The sequence below is a fragment of the Gobio gobio genome (assembly GCF_949357685.1).
Source record: "Gobio gobio genome assembly, chromosome: 4".
NCBI classification, from domain to species: domain Eukaryota; kingdom Metazoa; phylum Chordata; class Actinopteri; order Cypriniformes; family Gobionidae; genus Gobio; species Gobio gobio.
In genome coordinates this window covers 30,172,779-30,184,095 of record NC_137100.1, presented here as the reverse complement: position 1 = coordinate 30,184,095, position 11,317 = coordinate 30,172,779, and the positions used below count along the sequence as shown (strand labels likewise).

Here is an 11,317-nt window from a genome sequence, read left to right as displayed (position 1 = left end):
TGGAAGACTTGGAGTTAAGCTTTTCTTTGAGAAAAGAACAAAGCACAGAACAAAGAAGGTTGGTTGTGGCGCTCATGACGTTATCCAATTGCGTGCAGAGGGAATTTGAAAGACAACCGTTTATCCCACCCCTCGGATTGAGCCCTGCCAATGGTGAGTTTCCAGACCCAACATCTTGATGTGGGTCTGGCTTGTCAGGCTACCTAAAAGCCACTCTTGAGTAAAAGTAGCCTAAAATTACTTTGGTAGAAGTTAAAGTCACTGTTTACAATAGTACTTGAGTAAAAGTTTTAAAGTATGTGATATTTATTGTACCTAAATATGAAAAGTATTTTTTAAATATTAAACATACTTAAAGTCCCTGTAAAGGCAATTCTGAGATTTGTTTCTAAACACATTATAAATGTTAGAGATGTTTTCAGAGAGGGGGTTCAGCGAAAAATCGGCAGCTGGCAGCAGGAAGTAGCTGCCACTGGCAGCAGGAAGTAGCTGCCGTTGACAGCCGGAAGTCCTGCCATAATAGGAGGGACCTGCTATTTCGTGGCAGCCAATCAGCATCGTCCAACGTAGTAACAACCAATCACATTTAACTGAATTCAAGAGACAGCAGCAATGTTGGCGCCGGAAAATATCCTGTAATGGTGTCGGTATTTGGCTCGGTAAGTTCGTAATTCGTATATTAATGATCAGATTAATAAATTGTTGTTGCTCTGTAAATTGGATTTTAACTTTTATGTTAGAGACAGTGTATCTGACTACTTGAATTGGTTAATTTAATCATTTGTAGAAACGCAGCTTGTGCCTCCTGGTTTGCCAAGGGGCGATCATTAACTTCAAATTACGTTACCATTACCATTAAATATTAGCGTTTGTTAACACGTTAACTTAATCTATTGATTAGAATAAAGCTCATGCTGATTTATTGGAATTATTGACAATGATGAAACACGTACAACACTAACCATGTCGTTTTTTTTGTGTGTGTGTATCTAATTTGTTAGGGGATTGTCTGATATCCAACCATTTATTGAATTTTTTTTTATTATTGCTATTGCATTTTTTTTTTTTTTGGACACAAAAAGTTCTTTTAAGAACTACCTTCTCACTCTGTGTACAGTTCTACACTTCTTGTGTAACTGCCTATCAATTATGGCAGGTAAGAAGCTGATTCATTTTCCAAAATTTTACTAACTGAAGTAAATTTTAGCAGAGCATGGTAAAAATGTAATGAGACTTCTAAAATGTTCTACCTTTTATATATACTATGAATTTGTGTTGCTATTTTATGTTATTTTCTTGTATACACTGCATGTGTAGGAATACCCCTTGCTTTTGGGAAAGATGACGTCTTTTCTGGGACAGGCAGCTGTCCCTACTGTACAACTGGGGTGATGTCAAGTCCTGAGCATTTTCAGGCAAAGCATTTAAAGCATGCCATATATTTTGAGGACAATGGCATCCGTAAGCATTGTACAAAGCACGCGTGTTTTACATGTTTGGTGTAAGTTAAAATGTGTTAACTTTCTTTTCTCTTTCTAGAAAAATATTGTGTTCCTTGCTTTTGTTTGAATGCGCAACAACAAAAGAGGTGCCATTGGCATTGCCCGAAGTGTCAGCACATCTTGTGTCGTGCCCCTGACTTTAAAAAGCACCTACATAATCATGGTATGTTCAATGTTATTAGTTAAATTTTAAAGTCTTTCATTCATATTATGATTAACTCGCCTCATTTTTTGTCCTTTTTGTAGATCTATCAGTTACATACAAAATTACCAACAAGCCAGACAGTATGTACCTTTGATACTGGTATTTAAGGATGTTTAATATTTATTGATCTTTGGCTACATTAACATGTTTATATATTGTCCCTCAGAAGGGCCATCTTCAGAAAAACCACAGGCCGGGCAGCAGATCAGGGAACAGCCACCTGTCTTTTGTATTGATGAACGAAATGGGATTTTTGTCACCCCAAAAGATGCCCATGGACCTAGAGTCCCTGTTCACGTAAAGAAACAAATCGTCTTGGGGTCTATTGCCTGTGAGTCCCCTCAGTGTCAAGATTTTATGAGGATTGGAGTTGAAAGTGGCAATCCAGGCATTGAATGCGATCACCTTCGAAGGACAAATAGAGCAGTGTGCTATTCTGCACCAGCAGCACTTAGGGAGGACTCTTTGCAGTCAATGGTTGACAGTGGCCTGCTGTCGAAAACCCGACAAGATGAATGTGTGCAGCTAAGAAACCAAAGTATTGCTGGTGGTGTGGATTGTGTTTTTCCCATTTTTTGGCAGGAGCAAACCTCTGTCAGGTTTGTTTATTTTTCAGTGTTTACAGGGGTAAGAGACAGCTGGTGTCAGTTCGAAAGGACCAGAGTGTCTTTTGATAGCCTTCTGGGCAAGTGGCACTGCCAGTGCCGCAATAAAATGAGAAGCTGCGTCCACAGATACCTGTGCATGTGGTGGCTGTTTCAAGAGAAACCCCATCTCCTTTCTTGTCAAACTGACACAAATGCTGACGACAGTGATGTGGATGAAAGGGTCAGAGATGTTGAAGGCACAGAAGTGGCAACACTGGCTTCTACTGACATACAGGAGTTGACAGATTATTTGTGGAGGCAAAAGAGGGTGCCAGAAAACCTGCCACAGGATTTGTCAACAAAAGAACGCCAAATCCCAGACTTCTTTGAACCTCTAGAGTCCAACTGTCCTTACTGCCCTGGTCCCACTCCACCAGCTTTGGGGGAGAGGGTACTATTTACACGGCATGGAACAGTGTATGGAATATCTTCAGTGACTCGAGGTTAATTTCAGAAATGTATAGATTTTTTTTATTTATTATTTATTTTTTTTATTTTTTTTATGCATTTCCACATTATGTTTAACATTTAATATATTATACAATTTCTGTTTTCTCCAGATGTGCCAGTATATGTGAAGAACTGCCTTGTTTGTAGACGTCCAGTGAGGTTTCAAGAATATCAGTCTGGTTTTCACAATTATGAAAACAGGACCTTTTTGACCATTCCCCTCTGTTCTCTTCTAACATCTGGACTGGCAGTGAGTGACTTAACATGACATGAATTTCATAAATAATTCTACATGTCAGTAATGTCTCTGTGTTTTTATAGAATCATATTGCCCTTGGACGTTTTTTGAAAACAATGGAGGATCATGCCAACATCACTTTTCAACACAATTTGATAAGAAAAGCATTTTATCATTTCTCTGCTCTGAGGGAGTACTCCTATAACTATTCATGTGTCAGATGTGGCCACAGCCCTCCGGTTTTGGTTGCAGATGGAAACTGGAAAATTGCATTTGATTTACCAGGTAAAACAGAGTGAAGGGAGTATTGTGTTAATTGTGAGTGCAAATAATGACATCATATAATCTTGATATATATTTGCTTCTTTGCTCATTGTCTTGGTTGTGTATTAGCACATCTGTTTAGACGGCCAAATTTGGACAACATCAGCCAAGAGGATACTCAAGTTAATGTGAGGACAAGATGGGAGACACTTGAGAAGGAAATGACTGCTTCTGGGTTCTGTGATGGTGAGTGCTATTTTGGGGGTGGAGTGGTTGTACCCATAGCTTAAATCCTGAAATGAAAGTTCTTTTCCTTTTTGAATTTTAGGCAACAAGTGTGCCAATCCTTATTCACTTCCCTTGACATACACTGCCTTTACTCCTTGGCTGGGTAACTGCTCTAGGGTAAGCGATTTTGTTCCAAAGACAGAAGTGTACAAAGGTCTGTCTCAGAAAGATCGTGCTTTCACCTCTAGCTGTGGCTTGGAGATAGATGAAGAAGCCATTTTGCAAGTGCTGGAGTCCAAAACTGTATGTAATGTACTTTATTCTGCTAATGATGTTTTCTTTTCTTTTTTTTATTTATTAACCATGACTTTTATATTTAGCCAAAGAAAGAAGCCTTGGTCAAAGCCTGCAATGCCCTTGGAGTATCACACATGGGTAGTACCACTGACTTAATAAACAGACTTGAGGAGCTGCTACTTTACAAGGACTTGTACCCCAAAATGTTTGTTAAGCTTCAGAAGGCTGGTGGTAAGACTATTATTATTATTATTATTATTATTATTATTATTATTATTATTATTATTATATGTTAAAGGGTTAAGTTCACCCATTTAGGAAATTATTGTCATTAATCACCCTCATGTCATGCCAAACCCATAACATCTTTGGAACACAAATTAAGATCTTTGAATACTTTTTGTGCGTTTTTTTTTTTATCTATTTAAAAAATTTTTTTTTTGTCATCATGCATAGAATGTTTTGAGGATGTTTACTTCTTAAATTAACACATTTTTACCAATTTTCTTTTTGTTTTGCCAAATGGAGGTGGTGTTTTGCACATGTCCTGCCCACACTCTGTGGTGTACTACCAGTCAGCACTGTGGTGGCAAGAGTCGGCACGTGATCATGGAGATGCTCTGTTGAGCTTTAAACACCCTCCCACAGTGTATGTGTCAGACATTGCTGGACGTGTTGCAAGACACGTTAATAATCGCACCAACCAACGTTTTTTCCAGCCATATGATGGACGACTTTGTGAAAACACTGCTGCACACATCCAGGCAGCAACGGAAAAACGACTTGAAGTCCGGTTCCCATGGGTGACAAGTGTTGGCTTTTCATCTAGAAAAGTCTCTGAAAATGAGGCCACCACCTGTTCTTCTGACACTTTGTCCTCACTGCATCCTGTGACAGGAACCAATGCAAGATTCTCTTTGTATGATCGGTTCCATCAAAAAAATCAAAAGAGACAAGAGGAGGTTTTGAGAAGTTTGAAATTGGCACCACAGTTAGCTGCTCTTGTTAACTCCTCCGTAGCTGAACAGCTAAACCGGGAGTTGTCTTCCAGCAGATATTCTTTGTGTCAAATGAGGGATGCACATTATATGTTCTCCCTACGATTGTACTTTCATCTTCACAACAAAAGAGTTAATGAAAAATACACAAAAACTTTGGAGAAACAGGCAGAGCATTCCATCCACATTGGCCTACATGGGAAATTGACATTCAGAAGTGAAGGTAGTTGTTTAAGTGAGTACTAATTTTCAATATTGCCTGTAATGCCCTTTAGATTGTTTAAATTAGCCATATACATGGTTTTTTGTTTGCGCTACAAGGTAGTTTCACAGAACTTCAAGAAGGTAAAGTTTACTTGAATCACTGACGTAAATGTAAATATCAAGGTTTAGGTTTTTATACAAATCATTATTTTGTTGCCAATATCCCAAATGTGCCATGTTTAATACAAAACACAAATTTAATCAACATTACTTCATCATATTCTGTTTTTTGTAGTTTCACAAAGTTTACCAGAGCCTGACACAGATTGCTGGGGACGGACAAACATACGTGCCAGGAAGGAAACCCCAGATTTCCAGTTGCAAAACCAACCAAGCCCCCTGGTATGTTTTCACATAAGAAACAATGTTCAAATGTATTATATCCTGTCTTGATCAAAGCAGGCAAAAGGCATACTGGTTTTTATTTTTATTAATACAAATTCTAGATTTTATCAAATTTGACATTTCAGTGTCTGTTTTATTCTCTTAGTTTGAACATGTTTTGGATGGGACCCAATCACCAGATGAGATCATAGGTGCAGTGGGTAAAACAGTGTTGAAAAGATCTGACTTGATGTCTTTAGGATTGAACCAGGAAGTGGAGGCAACAGTTAGTGGATATGTTATATAACTTTATTTTAATATATTTGAAGTAACTTGTGATCAAATTTTGACCTAAAATTCTGGATCCTCATGCAATAGGTGATGAACTGTTGCCTTTCTCAGCTATCCCACATTGCTGGAGAGAAGGTATTATGGGTGTCATTGACAAACCTGGTTAATATAAACTAATAACGAAATTGCATGATATTTGTGTTTTTAAAATTAATTGTATGTATTTATTTTTTTTTATTAACAGGGCAAGGATGTTCATGTTCTTGACTCATGTGTGGTGGCCACTTGGCAACCACCTCTGAATTGTGATCCATTTCTGTCCCTGCCGGTAAGTGGTTTTAGAAATGTTTGGTTTCATTTGATATCCTGCTTTAAAGGGGCAGGTCACCCAAAAATACAGATTTGAAACAACTTGAGGGCGACTAAATTTTGGGTGAACTTTCAACTTTAAGTTATCGTCATCACTAATTCTCAGATGAATAGCCACATTCAACAATATGTTCTATGTTTGTTCCTCTGTTCACTCCAACAGACTGATGCATCCTCAAAAGACTGCATCCTATTTCCGATGTGCAAATCAGGTCACTGGACCTTATGTGTAAGTTGTTGATTTCTTCAAATAACATTCGTTTAATTTTGGAAATGTCTTAATCATTGCTTTCATCCACGCTTTTGCCTGACAGCCATATTTGATATTGTTAATGTTAACTTCTATGGTAATCATAATTTGGCATATTCATTTGTTTTCCATCTTTATCTTTAATAAAGATTGTATACATAAATTCAAATAAGAAATGACAAACCAACACACAGGCAGGCTATATTGTAGGAAGTTTGCTTTGTATTCTGCAGGTATTGCTCCCGAAACTTAAAAGGATACACATCCTTGACTCCAATGACCCTAGAGGTTATGGAGATGCTGACTGTGTATCCATGTTCAGGTTTACATACTGTATAATTCCATTCCATGGAGTTCCGTGACACAAACTGTTCTGTTCCAGTTTTACGCGTTTTGTTCATTTATTTTGTATATCTATACAAATATTATGGAACTGTTCATTTTTTCCATATAACTTTCACCCCCAGTTTCACAGACAAGGCTCAAACTAGTCCCAGACTAAAATGCATGTTTAACTGAAAACAACTTACACTTGCATATCGTGAAATGTCAGTGCCATTGTTTCTTTTAAGATTCGCAACAGTAATGTTTTTTCTAAGGCATATTTATAAAAGCTACATAAATGTCCTAATTGCACTAAGGCCTAATCCTGGCATAATCTTAACCCTATCTGTGAAACCGGGCTTCAAAGTTTTACATATTAGTCCAGTGGTTCAGTTCAACACTTTGTTCTCTGGCTTTAGATAGGCATAGACAGTGGCATTTAAAATAAATAGTGGCATAAAAAATAAACCTGCTCCCTAGTTCAGGTATGCTACTGTCTATACCTGCTGCAACATGGCTAAGTGGTTCAACACGAAGTTCCTCTCTCTCTCGTGTATAAAATAACTTTTTTTTCTTTTCTTTTTTCCCCTTCTTTTTAAGCTCAATTGCAATAAAGATGGATCCGGGATCTTGGAAGCTTGTTAAAAATAAGGTATTGATTTCATGTTACAACAATTTTGATTTCTTTGCTATCTTTAGTGTATAAATAAAATGTTAGTTTTTCCCCATTTCTTTTTCCAGGGTGTTCCAGCACAGTTGGGATCTGTGGACTGCGGTGTATTCATGCTAATGGCAAGTTATTACGGTGGTTTTGTTTCCCCATAACATTTATTTTACAGATAACCGTAAAATAATCCCCAATGAATTTTGTTTTTCATGTGTCCAGTTGTATGTAGTCCTTAAAGTTCTTTCTTTAAAAAAATATAAAATAAATAACTCTCCCTTTGCTTTGAACTTTGATCATCGTAACGTATTCATATTGCAGATATTGTTTATGCTCTAACAGCAACATTACTCTAAATAAAGTTAGAAAAGTAAAATCGTAATCATAATTTAAAAATGTTATGTTTTACAGTATGCACTGTACAAGGTGTTTAACTGGGAGTTTGACTTCACCCAGGTAAGCACAATCCCTTTCTATTTCTAGGAAAGGTATTACTTACTTTTAAAACATACTTTTCCAAATATATCTTGCTTTTCAGCATGAGATGGCCCATATCAGGCGGTGGTGGGTGAATCTGCTCTTATCAAAAATGACACATGGAAGGTATAGATAAGAGCCAAAATGGTTTTTATTTACATAAGTAATGTTTGGTAATTTAAATGCATGTTTTTGTTTTTTCAGAAAGAGGAAGTGCACATCAGCCTTGCCGGAAGTAATCAGTGAAGAGACAAAACGACAGGAGGCAGGACAAGTAAAGAACATCGACCTCTTGAGGGTAGTAGTATTAAATTCAATATGACCAAAGCAAAGTTCGAAAAGATTTCAAGCCTTTATTATCTCACAAACTACTTAGAAGCTTTATGGCAAATACTTGGTTAAATTAAATGTTTTCAGGTTTTACCTGCACCCATATGCACATTCTGTTTTAAGGGAGGTTAGGTCATGATGTTTGGAAATGGCAGTAGTAATTTTTTTGTTTTGTTTGTTTGTAATACCCAATAGTTGCCGGACTCTGTCCTGTCTGAAATTCTTCTTCACGTGGTCCTTGAGGAGGGTGATTCTGGATTGTTAAATCTGTCTTTAGTTTGTTCCAAATTCAGAAGTCTGGTGGATACAGACTCATTTAGGAGGAGGGCACACTTCTGCTGGCTGGACAGTATGTGTGTATTTATATAATTTATTTATTTTTCTCTTTTGCACATTTGATTTAAATGTGGTTAAAATAGAAACTGAGAAATGTAATGGTTTAGCAACATGTCTTCAATAATTCTTTTTAATCATGCTCATTTTTATGCTCCTCAAATTTAAATATTCAGGTGTAACAAATTGGAGAGAGAAGTTGGTGACATGCCAAGAATACTACCAGATGTACACACTGCAGCCCTGCAGACACTGCAATGAAGTATACAAGAACTGTTTACCAGGTGTATAAATTATGAATGTGATCACTGCTAGCTGCTTAATGACAATGCAATAAGAATCGTCTTTCATGTGGCTGCATCCATGTGTCCTGTTCATAAGGTCATTTGGATATTAATGTCACAATTTTTTTTTTAATAAATCCTCTAGGTTATGTTGGAAGAGGAAAACGAGGTGAAATGCAAGGCTTTTTCTCGGAAAACACCCATCCAGGGTTTTGCAGTGATTGGTGCCAGCTACTGGAGAGTGAAGTTGTTCCATCAACCAGTTGTAGTCTAAAAGCCTAGTTAATCTAAGCTTTCTTTTTTTTTCTTAACTTAACCTTTCTTTCTAATTCTTTTTTCTAACTTATCTATCTTTCTAAAAGTTACAGCTGTTTGACGAATGTATTGAAACCTGAATGATTTTAAATAAAGGTCATTGAGACAATGTTCTTTTTTCCTTTTAGACAGGACTTTAATGAATGTTTGTGCATTTAATAAATATATGTGTATGTATACATTTCATTATTTAACAAACACGTACACATTCATAAATTATATTTATACACGGACATACATAATTTAAACTGTAGCTTATTTTTTTGTTTTCTGTATTATGTCTATGATTCTCGTTAATTGATTTATACTTGATAAACCTTTTTAAATCAAATACAAAATTACAAATTTGGGTATTTTATTTAAATAAATACTAAAATGGTATATAAATTGATCATTTATTACTAAAATGGTATATAAATTGATCATTTATTTGCCTTGCTAAAAGCGGCATACTCCGACTTCCGAAATACAAAATTACAAATTTGGGTATTTTATTTAAATAAATACTAAAATGGTATATAAATTGATCATTTATTACTAAAATGGTATATAAATTGATCATTTATTTGCCTTGCTAAAAGCGGCATACTCCGACTTCCGGTTATTAGCGGCAGCTGACGTCAGCTGCCAGTGGCAGCTACTTCCTGCTGCCAGCTGCCGATTTTTCGCTGAACCCCTACTGTTTATTTGCCTTGCTAAAAGCGGCATACTCCGACTTCCGGTTATTAGCGGCAGCTGACGTCAGCTGCCAGTGGCAGCTACTTCCTGCTGCCAGCTGCCGATTTTTCGCTGAACCCCTACTGGGTTTTCAGTTCTTCACCATTGCTGTGTTCAGGATTTTGTGGGCAGGGCTAAAACTGTGGCTCGATGATGCACTGGAGTCACGGTGCATATGGCGCATTGGAGCCGCCGAGCCTGGCCCCTCCCCTAACACGATCATAATTAGAGCACATTCGCATCAGTTCGCCCGCTCGATCGCGATTTACTATCAGTACTGTTACTATCAGTACAGCCTACAGAGGTTACAAAACTGCAAAACAATAACATTGATATCAAGAAGAGGTGGATTAATCTTGTGAACAGCTAACGTTACCTTGATGGAGAGCTGAGGATCACCACCAACACCTGCCTCTGCAGTGACTTGATAAGCTATTTTATTTACTTGACGGATTTTTTTATGATTCAAATTTGGCTGGGTGGTTAATAATACATTTGTCTGTGGTGTGAAAAACTCAGAACACATATTTAATTTTGACTTCACAGGGACTTTAAGTATTGAAAGTAAAAGTACAAGTAAATAAAAAAATACAAAAGGAGAAAAAATATTAAAAATTATTCTATAGCCTACACAGTTTTAGTAAGATTTAAATCTTTTTTCATCCATTTAGTTTTCTTTGAATTAGAAGATGGCACAATGTTTATTGTATGTTTTAAGTTAAAAAAAAATGCAATTTTCCAATTTTAATTTGAATGTGGAGACCTCAAAGTGTTTCTTAGGGTTGGACAGTGATTTTTTAAATGCTAATATTTCTGTATCTTTGGGTAAGCATGAGAGGCACTTCATTTGGTACGAAAACTCTTTCATTCCAACATAAGAAAACATTTCTCACAAATATGGTCACAGGTGTTCCTCTTTGTCTCAAATGTTGATTGTCACTGGAGTAGCAGGTGCTGCCGCTAGAGGTCAGCAGATAGTGAATTTTTATTGATAACGATAACTAGGTTGGACCACACTGGCTGATGACCAATTACTCAACTGATAGTTAATGTTACAAATGGCAGTTATTGTAAAGTGTTACCATTTCATATAAATCCAGTCATGCCTAAAGATGGCCATCTTTAAAAATATACACAAATAACATAGCTTTGAAATTAGACACATGTATATTGTATGTATACAATATACACTCACCTAAAGGATTATTAGGAACACCTGTTCAATTTCATTCTCATTAATGCAATTATCTAATCAACCAATCACATCGCAGTTGCTTCAATGCATTTAGGGGTGTGGTCCTGGTCAAGACAATCTCCTGAACTCCAAACTGAATGTCAGAATGGGAAAGAAAGGTGATTTAAGCAATTTTGAGCGTGGCATGGTTGTTGGTGCCAGACGGGCCGGTCTGAGTATTTCACAATCTGCTCAGTTACTGGCATTTTCAAGCACAACCATTTCAAGGGTTTACAAAGAATGGTGTGAAAAGGGAAAAACATCCAGTATGCGGCTGTCCTGTGGGCGAAAATGCCTTGTTGATGCTAGAGG

The 11,317-nt window shown here is 36.9% G+C and overlaps 1 protein-coding gene across 3 annotated transcripts; it reads left to right on the top strand.

Moving 5' to 3' along the window:
- The first annotated feature begins 1,072 nt into the window (after nucleotides 1-1,072).
- LOC307125273 (uncharacterized protein) lies at nucleotides 1,073-9,162 on the top strand. Of its 3 annotated transcripts, none has more exons than XM_079815019.1 (24): nucleotides 1,073-1,156; nucleotides 1,318-1,461; nucleotides 1,540-1,665; nucleotides 1,749-1,787; nucleotides 1,874-2,797; nucleotides 2,915-3,054; nucleotides 3,126-3,327; nucleotides 3,436-3,552; nucleotides 3,635-3,837; nucleotides 3,915-4,062; nucleotides 4,360-5,064; nucleotides 5,329-5,435; nucleotides 5,584-5,703; nucleotides 5,796-5,843; nucleotides 5,953-6,036; nucleotides 6,241-6,306; nucleotides 7,252-7,303; nucleotides 7,393-7,443; nucleotides 7,727-7,771; nucleotides 7,854-7,918; nucleotides 7,997-8,090; nucleotides 8,318-8,471; nucleotides 8,632-8,739; nucleotides 8,885-9,162. In XM_079815019.1, exons 1-17 carry the CDS (start codon nucleotides 1,150-1,152, stop codon nucleotides 7,294-7,296), a joined length of 3,225 nt encoding a protein of 1,074 aa, XP_079671145.1. In that variant the 5' UTR covers nucleotides 1,073-1,149; the 3' UTR covers nucleotides 7,297-7,303; nucleotides 7,393-7,443; nucleotides 7,727-7,771; nucleotides 7,854-7,918; nucleotides 7,997-8,090; nucleotides 8,318-8,471; nucleotides 8,632-8,739; nucleotides 8,885-9,162. The 3 variants fall into 3 exon arrangements, with proteins under 3 accessions (XP_079671145.1, XP_079671146.1, XP_079671147.1); XM_079815020.1 differs by having other exon boundaries at nucleotides 8,318-8,475; nucleotides 8,885-9,161; XM_079815021.1 differs by lacking the exons at nucleotides 6,241-6,306; nucleotides 7,997-8,090; nucleotides 8,318-8,471; nucleotides 8,632-8,739; nucleotides 8,885-9,162 and having other exon boundaries at nucleotides 7,854-7,890.
- The last annotated feature ends 2,155 nt before the right edge of the window (nucleotides 9,163-11,317 follow it).